At 39.4% G+C, this 24,871-nt stretch overlaps 1 protein-coding gene across 2 annotated transcripts in view; it reads left to right on the forward strand.

Moving 5' to 3' along the window:
- Positions 1–24,871, forward strand: part of Mllt3 (MLLT3 super elongation complex subunit) — a 290,749-nt gene that overhangs the window by 198,801 nt on the left and 67,077 nt on the right. For both annotated transcript variants that reach the window (XM_052715857.1, XM_052715858.1), the window contains exon 5: positions 21,661–22,371. In XM_052715857.1, coding sequence (XP_052571817.1) covers positions 21,661–22,371 — 711 coding nt within the window. The remainder of the gene's footprint in view (positions 1–21,660; positions 22,372–24,871) is intronic.

Here is a 24,871-nt window from a genome sequence, read left to right on the forward strand (position 1 = left end):
CTGTGCTGTTGATTAAATAGCCCCTGTGTTTGGTAGTACTTTGCACTTGAAAATTATAAGGATGTGTGTCTGTGTGTGTGTGTGTGTTTATGTGTGGGTACATGTATGTTCACATGTGTGTGGAGAGCAGAGCTCAATGTTGGGTGTCATTCTCAGTCACTCTCCCCCTTGTTTTTTGAGATAGACTGCTGCTCACCAAACTTGGAACTTGCAGATTTAGCTAGACTGTCTGGCCAGGAAGTCCCAGAGATCCACCTGTCTCCACCCCCTAGGGCTAGGATTGCAAGCACTCACCTGACATTTTAAATGTGGGGATGCTCAGAGCCTCACGCTTGTCTGGCAAGCACTTTGCCAATGGAGCCATCTCCTCCGCTTGAAGCTGATGCTCACTAGAGTGCACAGAGTAAATGCATCATGGTAGTTTTTCCTCTTGATGATTTCTTGAGTTAAGACAGTTCTGCTTGCACTCCATGTGCAGACTATGGTGCCCAGAATAATACTAAGTGCTTTAATGGGCAAAATGGGGATCCTAGCAACATAAACATTGTATATTACCTAACACCACATTATAGATTATTAGTTTCTATATCTTTGAATAAAAATAGTTCCAGAGGAAAATGTGACTGGAGTGTTTTCTGTTATACTGTGTATACATGTGTTTAAGACAAGGTCCTTGAACTCATGACAGTCTTCCTGGCTTAGTTTCCCTAGTGATCTTTTTACAGGTTTAAGCCACATGCCTGACTCTGTCATAAATTTTTCTTATCTATCATCTATCTGTCTATCCATTTGTCCGTCAGTCCATCCATCATCCATCCATCCATCCACCCACCCATCCATCCATCCACCCACCCACCCACCCATCCATCCATCCATCCATCCATCCATCCATCCATCCATCCATCATCCATCCATCCATTTATCCATCCTCCACCCACCCACCCATCATCCATCCACCCATTCACCCATCCATCCATCCATCCATCCATCCATCCATCCATCCACCCACCCACCCATCCACCCATCCATCCATTCATCTATCCATCCTTCATCCACCCACCGTTATCCATCCATCCATCCATCCATCCATCCATCCATCATCCATCCATCCATATGGGTGTTTTGACTACAAGTATTTCTTTGCACCACTTGTGTGCATTGTCCATGGAGGCCAGAGAGCATCAAATCCTCTGGAGCTCAAGTCACAGATGATTGTGAGCCTCCATGTGGGTGCTGGGTACCAAACATGGATCCTCTGGAAGAACAGCATGTTCTCTTAACCACTGAGCCATCTCTTCTGCCCCATATTTTTTTTTATGTAAAGGACACTTAAAACTACATGAGAATGTGCAAGCGGCCAAAGGAGAGTATCCAGACCCTCTAGAGCTGGAGTTACAGGATTCTGTGAACTTCCTGTCTTGTAGGTTCTAGGAACCAAACTCAGGTCTTTTGCAAAAGTAGCAAATGCTCTGAATTGCTGCACCATCTCTCCAGTCCCCTCTGTTACACTTCTGATAATACATAATAGAGTATAGGAAACATAGAATCGGCAACAACTCATTACAGTCAAACATCTACATTTCATTAATTCCTGTCAGAATTACAATAAATGTTATAGAATTGAGCTCTCTTTCTTCCAGTACTAGAATATTATACAAATATGTATTCATTTAACACATAGTGGATTGCCTGTTCTTATCTAAGTAGTTATCTCACAATTAATTCTCTTAGGAAGATTCAATGCGATGATGTGTGGGCTTTGTTCATAGACTCTAATGAATATGTGAACACTAGATGTGAATATCTCTTATTACACTATCAGGAATTATGATCATTTAAAAAATAAAAATAGGTTACAGCTTACACACTTGAGGATTTCTCAGTCCTGCTGTAGGGAGTCTTGTTCACTATGTCTGGGTTAGGTCTAAAATCCTGACTTCCTCCTTCTTGTATCTTTTTATTAACTCAGACAATTTAAGACCATGAATTTCTGATAGCATCCAGGTAGTGCCCATGCTGTTGTCTACTGACCCCATTCAGTGATATGCTGGTTTTGTTGTATAAACCATTTGCATATTTAGCTTCATGTTATTTTATGTAACCATTTGGAGCCCCATATCAGCATGTTCATTCATTGTTCTGATTTCTGAATAGACTTGTATGCATAGACGCTCATATAGTAGATATGTTGAATTGTGCCATATTATTTGTTTTACATTTTAGTGTGTATTAGAGTTGGTATGTTTTCACCAATCACACTTCTTTCTTTTAGCATATGGATTTATTACTTTTGCTAATTTTTCTATATTGTGTAGCTATAATTGATTATATTTCCAATTAGTATATTCTCCTAAATTCCCTGTGACTTTTTTACTTTATGATATCTTTTCATAGAAGGGGAAAACATTTTTAAAAATAGACTTATTTTATTTTTAGTTATGTGTTGTGTATCTGTGTGTGTGTCTGTGTCTGTGTTGGGGGTGATGGGGTGTGTGTGTATGTACAAGTGTAGGTACACATGGAAGCAAGAGTTCTTGGATCTTCTGGAGCTGGAGTTGCACACTGTTGTGAACCATCTGACGTGGGTGCTGGAAATTGAGCTGAGGTCCCCAGGAAAAGCAGTGCTTGCTCTTAACCACTGAGTCTCTCTCTAGCTCCTAGATAAAAAAAATTTTTTTTTTGAGACACAGAAGATGGAAACTCTTAATTTTAGTGTCATCGAATTTATTTTTTAAACATTTACTGGCTTTAAAAAAATATAATTTATTTAATGTTCATTGGTGTTTTGCCTGCATGTATGTCTATGTGAGAGTGTCAGAAGCTCTGGAACTGGAGTTACAGACAGGTGTGAGCTGCCATGTGGGTGCTAGGAATTGAACCCGGGTCCTTTTCAAGAGCAGTCAGTGCTCTTAACTGCTAAGCCATCTTTCTGGCCCATGATCAAATTCCTTAATGATTAATTCCATTTTGTGTCTCATTTAATATGAAGTTCTATAATGAAATGTCGTATAAATGTTCATCTAGATTTTTTCTGAGGCATTTTAGCATGTTTGTCCAATGCTGAAATACTTTTAAACATCTAAAATTCACCTCATGGATGGTATGAGGTAAGGATCTCATTTACATTTTTTTCCTGTGTTGAAAATCCTGTTCAGCATATTTTCCTGAGTTATCTACACTTTCCACACTTTCCCCAATAATCTCCCCTGTCAGACTTTGATTTTCACATATTTGTAAGCTGTTTGAGGAAATGGTATAATTTCACCCCATTGGGCAGTCTGTGTGTGTCCTCAGCACTTAGTAACAGTGCTGTAATCAGGGGCATTCTACAAGGCTGCTTACTCTGAGGCCTGGCAAATTGTACTATGTAATTAGATTTCTATACATGAGTTTTAGGATCAATTTCAATTCTTGGAAAAACTGGTAAGATTTGTATTGAAAGTACCCTGAATCCACAGATGATGGACTATGAGGATAGTCCATGAACTTAATTTATCATTTTTATCTAGGCCTTCTTTAGTGCTTCTGAAGTATTAAGAAAGGTTAGGGAAAGTTTGCCTGCCTTTAAGTTTTGTTTATTCCTAGGTACTATTTCGGGGAAAGAGGGAGTTGCTTTGTTTAAAAAATAAACGTTTTATTTTCTGACAGTTTCATGTGGCTTATAATCAGTACTGTAAGTGTAATGTTCGTGACAGTTATCCTCTCTTACCCACTTATATTTCTTTTGGACCCCTTCTTCTAAAGAAGTCACCCTCTAAATGTTATGCCTTTTTCCTTCCTTTATTTTGTTTATTTATTTATTTTAGAAAGGGTTTCACTGTGCATCCCTGGCTGTTCTGGAACTCACTATGTAGACCAGCCTGGCCTAGAGATTTGCCTTAGAGATCTGCCTTCTGAATGCTAGGATTAAAGTCTTCTCTCCGTCTCTGTCTCTGTCTCTCTGTCTCTCTGTCTCTCTGTCTCTCTCTCTCTCTCTCTCTCTCTCTCTCTCTCTCTCTCTCTCTATCATCTCCATCTCTGTCTGTCTGGATATCTTTATCTCTATCTCTTGCTGCCCCTCTGAGTTTAGTTAGGGTTGCTGGGATGAGCCTGGGTGAGGGGTTGTGTATGGAGTATGGGTAACTTATCAGTAGTTAACAGCACTGCAGAAAATGATTTCCTACCTCTTAACTGCCAATAGCTTCTCCGGGAGTGTGAGGGCCTCATGAGCCCCTTCTTGTCACGTGGGAGTGTTGACTGGCTTGGTCTTGTGCAGGTGGGTCACACCTGCTGTGTGTTTCCAAGTCCAGCCCTCTCTCGCCATCCAGTGTTTCACAGCACTCCTCCCCATCCTTTTCGTAGCCCCATTCCTGTGGTTCGTGTTTTTATTGCTGCTGACATACAGACTTGCAGCTCATCTTTGCATCTGACTGTCTAGTCATCTTTTTGACTTAACTAATTCGAGTAGTTTTTTCCCCTATGGAGATCATTGCTATTTCTCTGTAGCTAATCACATGTGAACATTTATTTGTCCCTTCTGTCAGCTCTTCCCTGTCTGGTGCGATTTTCTGTCGCCGGGGCTAATGGGACTAATTCTAATGAGTGGCCATTGAGAATGTTGTTTGCATGGAATTTTGGTAGCTGCTGTTGTCAATAGGGATGTAAAATAATGACTCCATTTTAACGGAAATGAAATCATTTGTTCTTAGCCAAACATGTGTGTCTATAGTCCTAGAACATGGATTCAAGTTATTTTGACATGTTCTACCTTATAAGCTGTTACATGAATTTTTAATAGCCACAGAACAGAAGAAAGTCGTAAGTAAACACATTTATAGTTACATTGGTGGGAGCATCAGATAGATAGTGGGCGTGGTGAACCAAGGCAGTCTCTTCCATAGCTTTCCGGCATTATCTTTTTTTTTTTTTTTTGGTTTTTCGAGACAGGGTTTCTCTGTAGTTTTGCGCCTTTCCTGGAACTCGCTTTGTAGACCAGGCTGGCTTCGAAATCACAGAGATCCGCCTGTCTCTGCCTCCCGAGTGCTGGGATTAAAGGCGTGCGCCACCACCACCCGGCACCGGCATTATCTTTTAATAATCTTAGCTTTAGGGTTGGTGGAGGCAAAATTGAGCTGCTCAGCTTAACAGTACATTCTGAGATGTGTATCTGTTAGGAAGGAGACTGGTGGGTCAGATACAGAAGTCCGGGTATTTGGTTTTTAAAGGGTCAAAGACAGCCCAGGATGGTTTTGGCTCTGGGTCTACCACATTCCATCTCTGCCTAGTCATGATGCTCCAGTCAGCCAAGGTCAAGCAGCTGGGGGATTTTAATATGGATGTTGCATCTTTAGAGGATGTCAGTTCATATCACATTAAGAAACTTTTTTTTTTTTTAAATCATGGATGGATTTTGATTTTATCAGACAACTTTTCAGCATTACTTAAGATAACTTGGTGGTTTTGCTTCCTGCAGTCTGCTGCTGTGCTCTTTCTCAGGCATTCTGTCCTGGTAAACTGCTCTTGAGCTCTTGAATTAAGCGGTTTGCTCCTGCTTGGTTAGGCGTTTCTCCCCACTGCAATTGGATTGATTGTGTCCTATTGTTTTCAGGTTGTTGTTGTGGTTTTTTTTTCATCTGTATTATCGAGTTAGATTGGTCTGTTTATTTTATATTCTTGGCTTACAATTGCTGCTTTGGTAATGTTAACTGTGTTAAACAATGTTTCCTCTCCTCTACTTATGGGAGACTTTCTGTAGATTCAAACAATCTTTTTCTAAACTCCTTGGTCCCAGTGTTGTGTTTGTAGGAAGGTTTTAAACTGTTTCACTGATACTAATAAAATTCCCTTCCTGAATACTATTTTGGGGTGGGTGAGTGTCAGTTTTGGTTAAGTCACATTTCCTTAGTAATTTACTTTGAAATTTGTTGAAATAAAATTATTTCCTGATTTATCTGTGTTGTGCTTCCAGGTGTATTTATCCTTTTAAAAAATTCCTATTGCTAATTTGCATTGTCTTTCTTTAAAATTTTTCTTTTCATATAATATATTTTGATTATGTTTTCCCTTCCTGTAATGCTTCCCAGATCTTCCCTACCCTCCCAACTTTATATCCTTTCTCTTAAAACACACACACACACACACACACACACACAAAAAAAAAAAAAAACCCCAAAACTCATAAAACAATCAAAAGACCAGTAAGACAAAATATGGCAAAATGAAACAAAAAGTCCACACAAAATACCATTGAGTTCGTTCTGTATTGTCAACTACTTTTGGGCCTGTCCTGGAGTGTAGTTGATATATGCAGTGACTGATTCTACCTTTCCTTGCAGGTATCAATTCCTAATAGTCCTTGGTTAGGGGAAGGACACTGTGTCTACTTTCCCTTCTTAGTGTCTGGACCTTGTTTGGTTTGAACTTGCACAGGTCTTGTGGGTGCTGCCACACACAGTCTGTGAGTTCATATATGCGTCAGTACTGTTTTGTCTGAAAGGCACTGTTTCCTTGGCGTTATCCATCGCCTTTGGCCCTCTAGCCCTTATAATCTTTCCACCTCCTCTTCTGCATGGATCCCTGAGCCTTGGGTGGAGGTGGGGTGGGGGTGGGGTGGGCGGGGGTGGGGGGGGTTATGAAAACATACCATTTGGGATTGAGTGCCCCAAAGTCTCACTCTCTGTACATTGTCCAGTTGTGGGTCTCTGTGCAATAAGATGATTCTCTGATGAAGGGTGGGTGAGGTGCTGATCTGTGGGTATAGCAGAATGTCATTAGGAGTCATTTATTGCTGTGTTCGTTTGGCAGAATAGTAGTATTAGATTTTCTCCTAGGGCCATATCCAATCTAGTCTTAGGTTCTTGGTCTCTTTACCAGTGTCAGACATGGGTTCCATCTCATGGAGTGGGCCTTAAAAATTCAATAAAAAAGTGGTTGTTTACTCCTATAACATGTGTGCCATTATTATACCAGTATATCTTGTAGGCAGGTTGCTGCTGGATGATATTGATGATGATTATCAATATCATCTTTCCTCTCTACTAGCGTTCTGAGTACCTCCCAGCATCATGAATGCTAGTCAGTAGGGTTGAAGCTTCTAGTAGGGCACCAGCTCAACCTCTCCATAGTCAACGACGTAAGTAAGTGTTGTCTTCATCAATAAGGCTTTACCCTCAGGTTGTGGAGGGCAACCAATAGCCTTGGCAATAGTCTATGATGTTAGGGGGTTTCGTGGGACTCCTTTGTCCAACACTTCCACAAGATGTAACCCATTCTTAGCACTGGAGGTTTTCCTTGGTGACATGTCTAGTTGGGACATTGTCTCCCCTTTTTTTGGTGACCCCCATTTAGATTGCTTTCATATATGTAGATATTTTAGGAAGCTTCTACAGAAGCAGGTGTCTATATAGCTTTTCAAAAGGGCTTTAGTGTTAGTTGTTCCTCTCAACATTCCCTCCTTTACCCTTCTTTCCCATTTTCCTTCTCCCATTTAATTCTCCTATTCTCTTTCTTTCTTAATAACATTATATTCTATGTCCCCTTCCATGGAAGACCATCTTTTACCCCCTGGACCCTTACTATCTGCTTAATGTCTATATTTATTCAGATTGAAGCACACAAAGCTAACATAACTAACATCCATATATACTAGAAAACATACAATAGTCATCCATTGGGGTCTAGGTTAACTCACGTAGGTTGACTTTTTTCTAGCTTATCCATTTACCTGCAAATTCTATAATTTCATTTTTTAGTAGCTGAGTGGTATTCTATTATGTAAGTTACCACATTTTCATTATTTAGTCATCAGTTAATGGACATCGAAACTGTTTTCAATTTCTGGCTCTTATGAATAGAGCAGCAATGAATATGGTTGAGCGAGTATCTCTGTAGTAGGATATAGAGTCCTTTGGGTATATGCCCAGGACTGGTCTAGCTGGATCTTGAGTTAGTTTATTCTCAGCCTCCTGTGGATCCTCCACAATGATCCCATAGTGGCTACACAAGTTTTTGCACTTGCTGTGGGTGTTTTTTTATGTAGTGTTTATATTGTTTAAACACTGGCTGGCAAAATTCCTCTAGACTCTTAACAGTTTGCTCTGGTGAAACCTGTGTGGCCAGCTCCAGCATACCACCAGCTAGCTGTTCTATAGCTGTTGTTCATTCTGTCTAATTGATGGGTGGTCTCATTTCTTACTGCCTCTGTAACCATTGTTTTTAGTTTTCCGTTTTTAGTGGAATAGGTCTAACAGTAAATCCCTTTTGTATATGTCATTAATTTGATAATATTATTTCTGTGGATTTGTGACATGTTGTTTTGGAAAGTCTTTTAGTCATTAGATCTGTTTTTTTTTTTTTTTTTTTTTTTTTTTTTTTTTACTCTTGCTGGGTTTTTGCTCAGATTCTTGTTCCTTTTATTTCATTCTCCAAATGTTTTAAGAACTTATATGTTTTCAATTTTTGTGTATCTCTGTGCATTTTCTGATTGGTTTTCCTATCTGTCTTTAGTTTACTAATCCTGTTAAGTTATACTCAGTTTGCTATGAGTTATTGTTTCCAACAGTATTTTTTTTGTTTTAATTTCTGTTTCTTGGTCATTCTTATTTCTTATTGTATGGGCATTTTTTTATGATTCCATAATTTTTATCATATAAAGTTATACATCTGATAATTATATATCCAAGATTCTTATAGCCCGTTTGTCTCCGATTATGGTGACTGTGTTTAGGGCATTTTTAAATTGTGTGTTCATATGCTAATTAGATAACCTTTTGGAATCTTAAGGCCTCAGCTCAGAGTGCTCCTGCTGTAAGATTTGTAGAGGCTTGTTGTAGATTTCTGTAGGTCCCACATTGGGGCGTGAGAGATGCAGACAGTAAGTACATGTGTGCTTTTGGGGAGTCCCATCTTTCTGGAGTGGTTGTGATTCACACTTAACATTTTAAGTCCTTTCTCTGTCTCTCTTCCATAGAGTCTTGATCCTACAGTTTTCCTGCTCCTTACTGGTCTAGGGGTGGACGGTTTTGTTGTAATTGCTCAGCATTTAGTTGCACCGCAGTGAGGACTCTCCCAGAGTCCATCATACTACCCACATTTGAAGGACTGTTTTCCCTGATGCCATTGTCTTCCTGTTCAGCACAGTCCTTTTCATTTGTTAGAGATTCATGTATTGTGTATTTGTCTTTGTTTCTTTTAGGTCTTTTTTCCCTCCATAGCAAATGTATCACACTTACAGCCCTCATACATGCTAGGAAAGGACTCTCCTATGGGCTATACCCTTAAGTGTTTCATCCTTAGCTCATGGGCTTTCCCTTTTACAACAATTTTGTTGGATTTTTATGCATCTGGCATTTACTGAATTTTATGGGTTTTCATCTTAAACTTCCAAATACTTCATTGTGATTGGTGTATTTATTGCAGATACTCTGTTAGTGCAGATAAACTGTTACTCTCTGTAACAGTTAACTTAACATGCCTGGCTGTGAGGAATCTATCTGGTACTGAAAGAGAAGGCTGTCATGTTCTGGCCAGTACACTTGAAAGCTTGTTATGAAAATGGAAATCGTACTGCCCTAAATATTCTGAAACCAAGAAAGAGAAGCTGTATAATTATTACTGTGATTTTCTAGTTTCAATGCACAAAAGTAACAGAAGATTGCTTGAAAATGAAGCATTATATGTATACTATACTGTTAGTTGTACTTAATTTTAATTTAGTATTTAAAGCAATTCAAGAATAGTATATACATAGAGCCTTAAATGAGATTCGATTCTGAAACAAAAGTATTTTATAATAAATTCATTATGATGAATCACTTGAGGAAATCATTTTTAAAAATTGTCCATTTTGAATATTATTTTTGAAATAATAAATAGCAATTGGTACTTTAAAGTTCATATTAATGGAGATATAATACTTAATAATTTTAATATTGAAGAAAATACTGGCTTTGCATCTATACTTTTGAAAGCAAGGCTAAGAAAAAGAAAATGTATCTTTTTTTAATCTCTGAGTAACAATTTTTTATTTCTTAGTTGTAACTATAGTTTATAGATTTTTATATCCATCTTCTATTAATGATGAAAGTAAAGTGCTGTCTAAGTAGTTTGACAGTGGTTAGTTCAGAAAAGTAAGATCGTCACATGTCTTATCAGGAGGAAAGTTAGAATGCTTAGAGACACAGAATGCTGATTACATATTTGCGTATTTGAATAATTTTCTCATTCTGTAGATGGAAGTTTCTGTCCCACCCAGTCCTGCAGCCGTTCAGTCCCAAATAAACACACAGAGGCTTATATTAATTATAAACCGTTTGGCCTGTTGCTCAGGCTTATAACTAGCTAGCTCTTATGCTTAAAATAACCCATTGTTCTTGTCAGTGTTAGCCATGTGGCTCAATACCTTTTCTCAGTCCAGCATTCTCATCTCACTTCCTCTTGTGTCAGGCTGGCAACTCCATCTCTGCCTTTCCTCTTCCCTGCCTTCTCCTGGTCTGGTCACCCTGCCTACACTTCTTGCCTGGCTACTGGCCAAACAGTGTATTACTAAACCAACAGGGGTGACAAATCTTTTCAGTGTACAAGAGCATTATCCCACAGCATCTGTCTTTTCTTTCTCTTTTTTTTGAGACAGGGTTTCTATGTGTAGCCTTGGCTGTCCTAGAACTCACTCTATAGACTAGGATGGCCTCAAATTCAGAATTCAGAGATCCACCTGCCTCTGCCTTCTCCTGAGTGCTGGAATTAAAGGCATGTGCCACCACCACCTGGCTAATTTTATTTTTCTAAATCAAAATTTACTTCACAAATTCTCTGAATTGCAAATGGATCCATGGAAAGAGGAAAGCTACATGAGTGATTTTGGAAGGCTAGAGAACATTGTTTTATATTGACTAAAGTGTGTGTTGTTTAAAAGAGTTAATTGTAAAGTAAAAGGTTTAGCAACAAGAAATGTCCTCATCTTTCCTGATTTTCCATCCCTGGAAGGAACATCTTTAAGTCTTGCTCAGTTCTAGGGTTGTTGCCTAAAGTTTCTAAGCAGTATTCTCTCTCTCTCTCTCTCTCTCTCTCTCTCTCTCTCTCTCTCTCTCTCTCTCTGGTTTTTATTAACATATATTATGCATAATAAGGAGTTTGATTATGACATTTTCATGCATGTAGATTTACTCCCATAATCTTTTCTTGTCTCCCCATTTTTTTCAAACAATCCCCTTTCATTGCAAATCCCCCCACTCACCCACACACACATTTTCTTTGGTGAGCAGTTATTTATAGGAGCTTTGACCACTTCCTTCCCCTAGCAACCATTGCCTTCTTGAAATCCTCATGGAGGGTAAGGACCTCATGAAGCTACTTTTCAGGACAGGATGTTGACAGGCAAATCTCGTGCCGGCCTTTTGCTGATAATCATGACTGGACTGCTGATGCGTACAGTAGCTCCGTCATGCTCAGAAGAAGGTGTTCTACAGCGCTTGACGCCTTCTGCCAGCCTTGCATCCTTTCCTATTCCTCTTTTGGGATTCTGAATTGTATTTCTATGTTGCCCAGCTGCCTGCCCTCCCTCCCTCCCCCTCCCTCCGTTCCATTTTGGAATTTTTATAGGTGTATAAATACATCTCAAGTATACCTCCATCTCTCTCCCTCCAACTACTGGTATACTCTCTCTCCAGTATATGCCCCCTTCCAGCTTCATGTCATCACCATCTTTTCTCTATAACCTACTGAGTTTCCTTTTTTTCCCCCCCTCTATGATCAAGGGTTTGGGTTTATTCACGGGGCCTGGGCAGCCTGCCCATGGCCACACTCCTGAAGAAAAATGACTCTCACTCCTCCAGCAGCCATTAATTGCCAGTGGTTCTTTAGTTAGGGGGTGGGGCTTTTTGTGTTGGAATCTTTACTGGCTTCATCTTCTGGAGGTCTTGTGCAATAATCATAACTGCTGTGAGTTTACGTGGGCAGCTGCTGTCATGTCCAGGGAACAGCCCTTGGTATCCCTCCTCCCTGTCACACAGTTCTCACGTTCTTTCTACCTCCCCTTCTATGATGTCTTGGGTGCAGAAGGAGGAGTTAATGTGGATGTTCCATCTGCCACTGAGCACTCAGTCACACTGCTACTTCTTAACGAGGCTTTAGCCCATTTGCCAGTCTCCTTTTCCTCCCCCAAGATGCAATTTTAAGTTGTTCCCTTAGGAACATTTGTAAGTTTCTAAATGTTGAATGTAGAACTCATTTTCTTATTTCGTCAGCTGTGGACAACATTTCTCACTTCTCAATGTGGTAAGTTCATGGTATCCTAACATTTCTCTTTTCTCGCCCATTTTCGCCTGTCTATTATTCATTTTCCATGTCTTTTATTCAAACCCCTTTATGTTGTCAAGGTTGTTAACATTGTGTTATATAATAAACATTAAAGCTTCTATTCTCATTTTAGCTGTAATAGTGGTAGTAATTAAAACTGTATAGTTTTTTCCCCCTGTATTCCAGGCACATTGCTTATGCTAGATATATTATTTATAATGCAAATTGAGTATCTTTTTACTGAAATGATTGGGACTTTTATTTTCATGTTTTTGGGTTTGGGATATTTATACAGACTTAACAAGATGTCTTATGGGGTTAGGACCCAAGTCTAAACATTTATGGCTATACACATCGCCTTTAGGTGTCTAAACCTGCCACCCTCATGCCAGCCCCAGCATAGTAGATGTCAGGTGTCTTCTTCTAGCTTTCTACCTCATTTTTGACACAGACTTTCTCACTAAGATGTAGATAACTATTTCAGCTAGACTGGGTGACCAGTGAGCTCCCAGGATCCACCACCTGGCTTTGTCTCCCAGTGCTGAGGTTACAGGCATCACCACACACCTGGCTTTTTACCTGCATTCTGGGCCTCTGAATCAGGTCTTTATGGTTGTCAAGCAGACACTTTTAAGCCATCTCTTAAGCCCCAAGATGTGACTTTTAAAAAAAGTAAACAATCTTTTTGGTTTCTTTGAGTTGTGACTATAACTTATTTGAGGACAGATTTTGAGTTTTCCCACGCACAATGTCAGGTGAGTGGTCAGAATTCCCTCATGTTGGTGATGGAAACCTTTCTGATTTCTCAGCATATATGATTTCAGACTTTGGGGGTAGATCTATGCAGCCTTTACATGCACTCGTGTATATACACACATACACTTATACATACACACATACACATAGTTTTATATATACTAAACTTACTTAGTCATCAAGTTTACCTTTATAGATTAATACCGACAAGAAAATGCAAAGTAATTAGCAAGTTAAATAGATTTCTAAAAGCTGAAAATGGATGAACATTGTTTATTGTTATAATTAGGTAAAGTGTTTATTCACGGATAAGGTGTTTATTGTTGAAATATTTTTTTACAGTCATTTATTTCTGTGGCTTTAAAATTTGTTGTGTTTTCCATTGCCACTTGGTTTTTGAGCTATATCTTTCAAATTACTATTCTTTCCAGTCACTTCCTGTAGGGGGCCTTATAGATGCTCTGGTTATCTCTACCTCATTATTTGGGAGGTTATTTAGTATTTGATTTGAGTGCTATAAAATGTTAGTTTATTCAGCTTACAGGAATTTAATTGTGAGACGAGAAGTATCACATAAACGCATTAAATGCAACTCTTCAAATAAGTCTTTCAGCCTTAAAATATTTGGCCCTAAATGATCCAAAATTCAACATCCTTTAAGTAAACAGAGGAAGAGTCTGATTTCAAAATAAATGATTTGCCACTTAGCTCACCAACCAACCAACCAACCAACCAACCAACCAACCAACCAACCAACCAACAAAACCACCACAGTATACCCCCCTACTGGAAGTAAATGGAACTTCATTAATATATTTCTGCAGAGACTACAGTTCACTATTCTTTTAGTCACTTGAGCTCTTGCCCTGCTATTCCCATCCTTTCATTTCTTGCTCAGGTTATATTGTCAAGGCTGACAGGTGTTTTTAAACCGACAGAGTTAATGTAGAATCCACAGAAATGCAGTAAAGACTCCAGGCCCTGGACTCAGGCTGCTTGGCCTTGAATTTAGTTCCACCACTACTTTTGTGTGAATTTGTGTATGTGCATGTAAGTGTGTAAGTATATATCTTTGCGTAAATTTGTGTCTGTGTCTCAGTTTCCCCATTTCCCTGAGACTGCCCTAGTAAGCATCCATTCACTAACTCGTCACCAGTGCCACCCCCAACTCGCATCACCATCTCACAATCCTCTGAGTGGCTCTCTTTCCTTGCCCTCTGCCCACTCCCACCTCTCTACCACAGTACCACCATTTGATCTTCCTAAAGTGAGCACTTGGATGGGTGGAGACTTTAAATGACTCGTCCCTTTGCTTTCCACATAGAGACATTCTTTGTGACTAGTCATAAAGTCAGGCCACTCTAATAAAGACGTGGCAGAACTCAGTTGAGTTGGCTGCGGGGACTCTGTTATCAGGGCCAGATTCTCTCTCTGAATAGTCAGCATCTTTTTATGCTCTTTCGTGTTCCATGCTGGTTTGCAGATAACCAATAGCATGATTGCAGCCCCTTACATCATTTGCACAGTTCTGACCTCTGCATTTCTATAGATGTAGATGTCTGTATGGGCTGGCATAGGCAAATGGAGGGGTTTTAAACATTCTACAATACTTCCTGCCATCTTTCCTGGTCTAATTTAGAAAGGGCTGGCTGGCTGGATGTTTGCTTTCCAATGATGTTTAGATATATTGTAGAGTTCTCCCTAACTTTTGGGTTGAGTTTAAGCTTGAGAAGTAAGTCACTATTAAAATGTCAAAGCAAGCTTCCCTCATAGCAGACCTACCTTTCATGTTCCTTTTGTATTTTGGCCACTCAGAATGTGGCTGAAGGAAAGACTCCAGTTGCTATTCTGAAATGCCATCTCTCTTCCATGTCTGGCATGTTCTTTTAGGCCCCCTCCCACCCACTGGTAAATGCTAAATTTTGAACCTTGTTGGCTCTTGTTAGTCTCCGTGTTTAAATTAGTTTCATTATTTCAAAGTCTCACTGGCTGTTAACATATTTTCTACCTCACCATGCCGATTTCCACATTGCCTGACGTTAACACAGCCCGATCCTTTCTTTTAGGTGTGCTGAGCTGATATTTCATGGTTCCTCCAGTTGTTTTAACCTTTTTTTGAAATCAAGTGACATTAAGTGTTTCTCACAGACTGTGTGTTACCTTAGCTCCCGTCTAGTGCGATGTCAGCGGGAGAAGTAATTCAGCACATTGGTTTTGGTTCTGAGTGACTCTTTGTGCATTGTTTATACTTGCTAATGTTTTTCTTTCCTTAGTTCTGCTTCTATTCTAAGCTGATAGCCAGTTCCCACTTCCCATTGGTTGATGGGATGCTCCTGTACTTTCCCCTTTCGATCCCTTATTATAAAGTTTTCTTTGACGTGAGAAGATTTACCATCTTTTCCATCTTGCCACTCCCTGCCATCCATCCATTTCTGTGTGGATAATTTCCTTTTGTAGGTCTAGGTTTCCGCTGTACCTCTTCTGTGTCAAGAATCCATGTATTCATACAGTTGACTGTTTAGATTTAGTTCTATGTAGGTTGCAAGGTCCATTACGTTCCCTGTGTTTGCCGTCTGCCGTCTTCCCCTGTGTAGAGGACCTAATCTCTGATGTGGTGACTTTTGGACTAGAATCTCTTGTCCTGATGGGGCAGTGGACAGTGTGTTCTTCAAGTCACTGAACATTGCAGATTTGTTTCACACTGCCTGTGTGTGTTATGTTTGAGTTATAGAGTTGTCTCCTACGACCCACAATACTACTTTCCATGGTTTCAGTTACCTGCAATGAACCAAGGTACAAGACTGTTAAATGGAAATTTCCAGTCATAAATACAATTTTAAACTTATTTTAGTATATGTTAATGTTATAATCAATGGTTATTACTCCCTTACTATAGCTAATTTATAAACTAACTGTATCACAGGTATGTGTGTTTAGGGGAAAGTGTAATATATATAAACTTCAGAGCAAGCTAAGATTGATAAGGGGTGGATACTGTTTTTTTCCCCCCTCCCAGGGGTATATTTAGTGTTCTAGATCCCTGTGTTACAAATGAGAATTCTAATTTCAGTAGATTCTTTCTACTTTGAAGTAATTATCTTTGATAATTGGCCAGTTCTTTAATTCTTAAATTTTAAGATTTTTCTATTGTATTTAAAAACACTCTGTATGCCTGTGTGCATGTGAGTGCAGTTGAGTATGGAGACCAGAAGAAGGCACCAGGGCTCCTGGAGTTACAGGTAGTCTGAGCCACCTGATATGGATACTGGGAATCAAATTTAGGTCTCGTGGAAGGACAGTGCAGGCTCTTGACCACTCCGCTTCCTCCGGTCCAAATCCTTGAAGTTTAGAAATCTGAGCTAATAATCGAGGGTATGTGTCTTTTATCACTAGCTTTCCCTGGGTGCTGGAGAACCCTGTGAGCTCAGAGTTCTGACTTTTCTTTCGTTCCTAGACATTTTCTTCCATGTCACTTTCACAGTTCCCTATTTCCCGTTTCATCCTTCTTTAGACTCTTCTGGAACTTGTCCTGTGCCATGTTAGGTTGCTTCCCTCTGTTCCTCAAGTCCTATTTCCCATCATCCACTTCTTGTGTCTTTCTTCTGCTGTGCTTCCTTCTGATCTCTTTCCTGTCACTGATTGTTGTGTTTCTCCACTTGGCCTAGTGAATTATTTACACTTGATAATTTTAATGTTCAGTTTTCACCAAATTTTAAGTTTTAGAAGTTATTTTTGATTATACTTGATTTTCTTTAGTTTAATCATGTTTTTAATGTCAATGCTTCATCTGTCTTATATGTGCATTGGGGCTCAAGTAAGCAATGAAAGGTGCGGGCTTTTCAAACCACACCATACCAGCAAACATGTTCACAGTTTCTTTTCTGTATATTTATGCATCTCTTTGCTTTCCTTTTTCTCTCCTTTCATTCCTTAGCCCCAGGAGTAGAGTGGACTCTCCATCCCATTGGGTACTCTGGGGGCCAGAGGCTGGCCACATTGTGCAGTTAGCTGCATGCTAAACTCCTATGGTCCTAGCTTGGAGCCAAGGAGATCCTGCACTAGCCCTTTCTCCCAAAAGTCCCACAAACCTATGGCCCATTCTTCAAGCTCCCCTGCCTTCTGCCTGCAGAACTGACTGCCTCAAGAGGATTGAGTTGAGTTGATTGCATTTTAAATCAAACTATGAAAGGTAGATCCCGTCCTCTACAGGATCCTGAACTTTTATATTTTATTCATATTCTCAAATGGTATTCTCTTCATTATTTGTGATCTGTTTGGAAGCTTATTTTTGAATATCATGGTTTACATTACCCCTTCATATGTACAACCTCTTGAAGTACACACTGCAAGTTACAGGAAGTATCCTGGTTAAATGTTTGGACAAATAAACTCATCCAGAAAAGTTTATTGGTTTTGATTAGTAAAAATTTGATGATCATTTATTTGTCTAATTCAAGTTCCATTAATCTGAAAATCTTCCACAGCCTAGAAGATCAGTTAGAACAGGACAGAAGAAAGTTACAGGGAGGAAACAGGAAGTGAAGAGTCAGCATTGAGTTGTCAGAAGGAAGATGACAAGGAAATTGAAAGCTACACATAATCAGAAAGCCCTTCTCTGTCCGGTTCACACGAGCCCTCTTTCTTAGCCTATCTGCTAGAGTTATGGACAACTCCAATTAGACAGAGTTATACAGTAAAGAGACCATTCTGCTCCAGAAAATTAAGACAAAGAGGCATTCAATAAAATTTCATGGATGAAAGTTGTATACCTTAGCATCTCAGGTTGCAAAGTTGGTGCAAATGCATGTGTGTTTATGTTTAAAATAGTCATTTGCTTTCCATATTTGAGATTTGAATTATGTACATACCCTCTCTTTGGATTACTCGATATTCAGTTGCTCTTAATCATCTTTAGGCAAAGAGATTTGAATTATGCAGCATGTGTAAGCTTCACATAGAATGGTAATTAGTCTGTGTTGTTCAGTAGCATTTAATGTTGAGGTTAATGATTCAGAAACAGTTTTTAAAAACCTACTGCCTAGGTTCACTATATATGAGTTAGATCAGCTTTTATTCTGTGTCAGTGGCAGTTGGATGTTTTTGTGTCTAAGCTTCCACTTTATATTTATGATGTGTAGAGTCTGGTGGCATGTATTTAAGCTGTCATTTGCTACCAGCCCTAGCTAAAGAAAATGCCTCTCTGTGTATGACAGAGACCTCCCTCTCCACTTTTTGTTACTTTCTGAATTTTGTCATGGACATTATTATGGAAAGTATTTGTCTGAGATTTGACTTTTTTGCTCAAAGAAAGCTTTTAAAAATAATTATAGGATTTTTTTTTTTTAGATTTGTTTGGGTGTTTTGCCTGCATGTATGTATGCACACCATAAGCATGCAGGCCTGTGGAAACCAGAAGAGGGGGTAAGGTCCCATAGAACTGGAGTTAGGAATGGTTGTGAGCTGCCGTGTGGGTGCTGGGAATTGATCTCTAGTCTTCTGCAAGAGCCACACCTGCTCTTAACCACAGAGCCATCTTCCCAGTCCTTATTTGATTTTTTTTTTTAAGACAGGGTTTCACTATGTATCCCTAGCTGGCCTTGAACTTGCAGCATGGATGAAGACCAGGCTGGCTTTGAACTCAGAGATATTCTTCTTGAGTGTTAAGACTACTGGCCATTGTTGCCACACCCAAGAAAGCTTTGTGAGGTGGTAATGATAAAGGGAGAATAGTGATGAAGCCATTTGCTTGTTGGAGTAGATAAAGTGGGCACTAAATAGCTCAAGTTATAAAAAATGCATTTCTGAATTTTTTATTATATATGCACATGACTAAGACAAGAACATAAACTATAAGATAAAAATTTGTATCTATGTATCTAGTACCACTGAGTACTTTGTTTTTCAATTTGTATTTAGTGTGTGTGTGTGTGTGTGTGTGTGTGTGTGTGTGTGTGTGTGTGTGTGTGCATGTGTGCTCAAGTGTGCATACGTGTGCATGCACACGTGTGTACCTCCTGTGGCAGTCAGAGGACAACTGGTGTATGTCTGTTTTTGTCCTTCCACCATGTTGGTCCTGGGGATCAAATGCAGGTTGTTAGACTTGACAGCAAACACCTTTGCCTGCTGAGACATCTCTCTGACCCACTACTGTGTTCTTTATTAAGAATTCTTGTGTATTCTACAGATATTATTAATAAATAATTTAAGTTTCCCTGAAGTCCCCCACTTCCTGATGCTTATTGGTTTTTAATGTATAACATTAGAAGTATGTTTATAGTTTAAAAAGTTATATTTATTAAAATATGTGTAATATTCCATATAGATTGAATGTTTAGTAGCAATGCTTTGGTGTAGACATAGTGAGAACTGATTGTAAATTGCCAAAATTCAGTGAGTCAACAAACCAATTAAAAAATCTTAAGGATATTAGATTTGAAAATGTTCTTCCTTAATTTAGTTTGTCCATTATATGTTATTTTAATTATTCATAGTATTGCTTAACATGCCAGGAAATGTCCTGTAATAGAATTTATTAAATAATGTAGTTTCAGTAATATGAATTCTATATTTAGTAGCATGTTTTAAAGTCTTAGGTTAAAATGCTTTGTAAAGAATTATCTAGCTAGTTTGAAGCATGAAAACAAGTCTTTGCTTAGTAACTTTATCCATTTTGTAATTTTGAAACCAGATGCTCATTTCAGAAAAGAAATAACTTGAGCTATTTTGCTATACGTAGAGGGCAGATGATTTTTGTAGAAAACAAAAATACATATTCCCACTGGCATAGAACAGAGATCTTCACGTAGGGTATTGCTTTCTGATGTGTATCAGTAAACATATATACCCACCCCTCTCCTCCTGCAGACGCAATAAATAAGAGATTGCTCATCTTGTTGAAAGGCTCTACATACATTCTCTTTCTTGTGTTATGCCAGATGTTTAAGGACTATCAGATGGATTATACGGCATTGGTCTTAAGTGAGTGAGTGAGTCAGACATGAAAGAGAAGGACCCTGAAGATGGAAATTCTGACTGGAATTTGTCCCTGGCTCCAGTAGGAGGTTGAAGTGATTAGGAAAGAACTATTCTTTTAGTATTGATGTGGATTTTTGCATACCCTGGATCTCCTATTGTTTCTTATTTTTGCTATTAATAGTAAAGACTCACAAATATGTTAAGTGTAGACTTAGATTTTGTTCCTAAATAGATTATGTAGAGATTTTATGTAAAAATGTGTGTTTGGGTATATCTGTCTTAAACTTTATTTTATGTGTGTGGATGTTTTACCTGAATGTGTGGCTTTGCACCATGTGCATGCAGTGTCTGTGGAGACCAGAGGAAGACATCAGATCTTCTAGGGCTGGATGTTGTGAGCCACCATGTGGCTGCTGGGAATTGAACTCAGGTCCTCTGGAAGCACAGCTAGTGCTTCTAACTTCTGAGCCATCTCTCCAGCTCAGGTTATATGTTTTGAGGTATTGTGGTGAGTAGGAAAATTGGTCACATTTAACATAAAATATGAATAGCTACCTCCTTCTCAGGATTGTACAACAGTAGTCGCTGAAGATTCTGTCCATTTGGTAGGTGAGGTCTTGGATGTGCTCCATTGCTTTCTGCTTTTCTTTTTCTCGTCCTTAGTGAGAGAAAGATATTCTTCAATTGTTGAAAATTTGACTTAAAAAAGTTTTAGCTCACATTAAGGGTTCCTTCCTTTGGTGGCTTTGTGATCGGCATGAATGATAGAGATGTTGAGGATTTCATGTATCCTGCCTTCACTGTGTTTCCCTGATGACTTTTCTGCTTCCGTCTCAATTTTGTGCTCTAGCTAGATGCTGCTATTCCAACGCCGTCTGGTTTGCTCCTTCTTTTAGTTTACTCTAGTCAGCCAGTGCCATCCCCTCTTCTGTTTGTAATAGCAGCAGTCTGCTTGTGCTGCTTGTTCATAGGTTGGTGTCTTTAGAATTGGGATTTATTCTTTTCCCCATGCTCTCAGCACAACTGAATAGCCCCCTTCTTTCATTTGTTACAGGGCCTTGTAGGTGGTGCTTTCAATACCCATCAATCATAGCTAGGTACGCCGGAGCTGTTTATAGTGGGGCCATATGCTATCCATTTTTGTACCTTCTAGGACAAGCATATTGTTAGCATTTGTTTAATATCAGTGTTGTAAATTTATCCTTCCAGTGGTTGAGGAGATAGAGTGTCTCATTAAATTCTTGATCATAGTGACTTTCTTACATGTTTCTTAACATGCATTATTCCCACCTGTGGAACTGCAGTTAAAATATTTGGGGTATTTTAGGGATTGATTGAAAGCAAAACAGGGACATTTTATATAGTTGGAGCTCATAGAAGTTGACTTTAGGCCAGTGGTTCTCATCCTATGGGTCAAGACCCCTTTGGGGGTTGAGTATCAGATATCCTGCTTGTCAGATATTTACATTTACATGATTCATAACAGTAGCAAAATTACAGTTATGAAATAGCAATGAAATAATTTTATGGTTGAGGTCACCACAACGTGAGAAATTGTATTAAAGGGTTGCAGCATTAAGAAAGTTGAGAACCGCTGCTTCACATTCTTCATTACTATTTTGTTTTGAGAGTTTGATTTTCTTCTCCTGATTGCAGGACCCTAACAGGAGCATTCATACCAGCAGCAGCAGCAGCAGCAGCAGTAGCAGCAGCAGCAGCAGCAGCAGTAGCAGCAGCAGCAGCAGCAGCAGCAGCAGTAGTAGCAGCAGCAGCAGCAGCAGTAGCAGCAGCAGCAGCAGCAGCAGTAGTACCAGTTTTTCAAAGCCTCACAAATTAATGAAGGAGCACAAGGAAAAACCTTCTAAAGACTCCAGAGAACATAAAAGTGCCTTCAAAGAACCTTCCAGGGATCACAACAAATCTTCCAAAGACTCCTCCAAGAAACCCAAAGAAAACAAGCCACTGAAAGAAGAAAAAATAGTTCCTAAAATGGCCTTCAAGGAACCTAAACCCATGTCAAAAGAGCCAAAAGCAGACAGTAACTTACTCACCATCACCAGTGGACAGCAGGATAAGAAGGCTCCCAGTAAAAGGCCCCCCATTTCCGATTCTGAAGAACTCTCAGCCAAGAAAAGGAAAAAGAGCAGTTCAGAGGCTGTATTTAAAAGTTTTTCTAGTGCCCCACCACTGATACTCACTTGTTCTGCCGACAAAAAACAGATCAAAGAGAAGCCTCATGTCAAGATGGGAAAGGTCAAAATTGAGAGTGAGACGTCAGAGAAGAAGAAGTCGACATTGCCGCCGTTTGATGATATTGTGGATCCCAACGACTCAGACGTGGAGGAGAACATGTCCTCAAAATCTGACGTGAGTAGCCTGGTGTCCCCTCCTTCCCTTTAGCAATTCTCGGGTTTTATTTCAGACAGCTTCATGGTAAGAAATGAGAGAACATGGATGCTGTCCCTACAGAAGAGAGGAAGGGCTGTAGCCTTAAAGTGAATTTCCTTCACTCGTGGGAAGAAGGAGGTGGAATCACTGAGGAATCTGTGGAGTTTTTTAGTCTGTGATTGAAGTTGTGAAGGGAGAAATATATTCCATAGTGCAATAAAGGTTATCTGAATAGCAACATAAAGATCCAGTGCCTTTGGAAGCATTGTTACAGTGCTCTGTAGTGACTGCTGACTTAGAGAAATTGTAGTCAAGCACTTAAGCTTGAATAGAATGGAAAGTCAAGTTCAAAGAGAAACCTAAGAAACACTGTACAACTGTGGTCGTTATAATGAAGTAATTTTTAAAGATTAAAAAAAGTAATGAAGGGGAATTGGTTACAGTTTATGGTTTTTCTGTGTGGTGCTGGGGACTTGCCTTGCATAACAAGCAAGCACTCTCCCCTTAAGCCAGCCCCCAGCCCCAGTGCTCAGATTTTGTAACAGCATTAAGTGAAGCTTTGTTATAACTGTATACTATGCATATTGAAACTTTGATCTGCATATGTACCTGTAAACTATTTTCAATTTGAAAATCAAACTCCTTTTTTCTTCATGGGGTAGCCACCGACTGGGAAAGAGGGATTGCATGATCTGCTGTGTGTTTGCTGGTGGGCAGGATTATCTTCCAGATGCCTGAAAAAGCATCTGACCATCTAATACCCCAGTTGTTTGATATTGTGATTTAAGCTTCTAGTTACAGATTTGCAGAGTTGGATGCAGGGATTTTGCAGTTATCTGCTTTAACCTCTTAGCTGTATCTTGCACATCTACTGATCAAACTGTTGGATGGCATTTGATTCTGTTTTCAAGACTAACTATCACTCACCATGAGGTTCCATCCTTTCACCTCTCTGGATTCTCTAAGTTGGTCTTTTCAGTTATGTGTCCATGACCATTAGGCCTGGCAACCTCCTTTCTTTGTCTGTCAGCATGCTAGACCGTGGTCAGCAAAGGTCACTGACAATTTTAGAATGCTCTTCTTTCTGTCCTATGATGTTTCCAGTGGATGTCCCTTATTTAAATACTGGCAAAGGATAGGAGGCCTTTCCCTGCCTGACCTGGGTTTGCACTGTTCTGTATAGCAAGCCAGCCAGTGTCAGGAGAAGGTGCCAGTACCAATGCTTACTGGTCCAGGGATATCTCCTCCTCATATTCTGTAGGGCTGATCCACACTTCTCTTCAAAGGCTAGGTTAGAAGCATGTGTCACACAAAATGCTGCGGACTAGGTGGTTTGTTCAGTGCTAGGGAAAGACTAAATACTTACAGCTTGTGAAATAAAAATGAATGGAATGAGCTGTTCTGCTCGCTCAAGTATTTCTTCTTCCTTGTTTGCTCTGAGCCTCTCCTCTTAGTTGGAAACTTACTCTTAATGCAGATACTACTTTTTTGTGTATTTAGTTTTTGTTTCAGATCACCCTGAAATGCTCTCAGTGTGTGATTAATATGTCAAGAGTAGAGTTCGGCAACTTTCTCTATGTACTGAAGTGTTATGACTCTTGTAGAAAGAAGGCTCTCAGAATTGGGTTGTGAGTCACTGGTAAACTATGAGATCAACTTAGCATGTCGTCACCAACATTTGAAAAACCAGAATACGTTGTAATTAGTATGAGTAAGTGATGGTTTATGGAAATTTTAGTTTAGAAAGAATGCATTTCTTCAATGATCAAAACTTCCAAAGGCCCCCTTTTAAAATGCTGATTTGTGACGAGACCAAATGGCATTTGTAAGGCACTGTCGATCTTTCTCATGAGTTTGACACACATGGGCTTCCTCCCTGGGCATTTCTATCTGTTCTTTTGTTCGTCCCTTGTTCTTTTCCTCTTTATGCATGGTTTATAAAACATGCCTTTCTTTTCATTAAAGTCTTACTCATCTTGGTATATTCATCCAAATGGACACCTTGAAAGTCCTTTGAAAGCCAAGAGTTAGAATTGTTAATTCTGTACAGTGGATAGTACGTTTTTAGAATTATTGGAGCCGTAGAACCAGTGATCACAAGGAATTTCTGCCATGTGTTGTATGTAGTATGGCAGAGAAAGCATCTAAAGACTTTTGCGTGTTGTTTAGGTATAAAGCTCAACAATTGTGCTTTCCTTATAAGTCTTTTGGTACTAAATGCTTTTATTTTGTTGCTTTTGGTTTGTTTAAGTCATGAATTCAGGAGACTTTCCCCCTAGCAAAGGGCTCAGGGAGAACTGGGATTCAACTTATCCAGCAGTAAAGATAGCCATCTAGATTGTCCCATACCTGCCATTTCACCTATGGTCAAGACAGACAGCACCACAGGAGCTAGAATGTTGTCCCGAGTAGCCCAGAGCATCACTCTCAACTTCAGGAGCATAGTTCCTATTGTCTTGGGGATGAACTGGTTGGCCCC

The sequence above is a fragment of the Peromyscus californicus genome, unplaced genomic scaffold (assembly GCF_007827085.1).
Source record: "Peromyscus californicus insignis strain IS unplaced genomic scaffold, ASM782708v3 Scaffold_5__1_contigs__length_169319896, whole genome shotgun sequence".
Taxonomy (NCBI): Eukaryota; Metazoa; Chordata; class Mammalia; order Rodentia; family Cricetidae; genus Peromyscus; species Peromyscus californicus.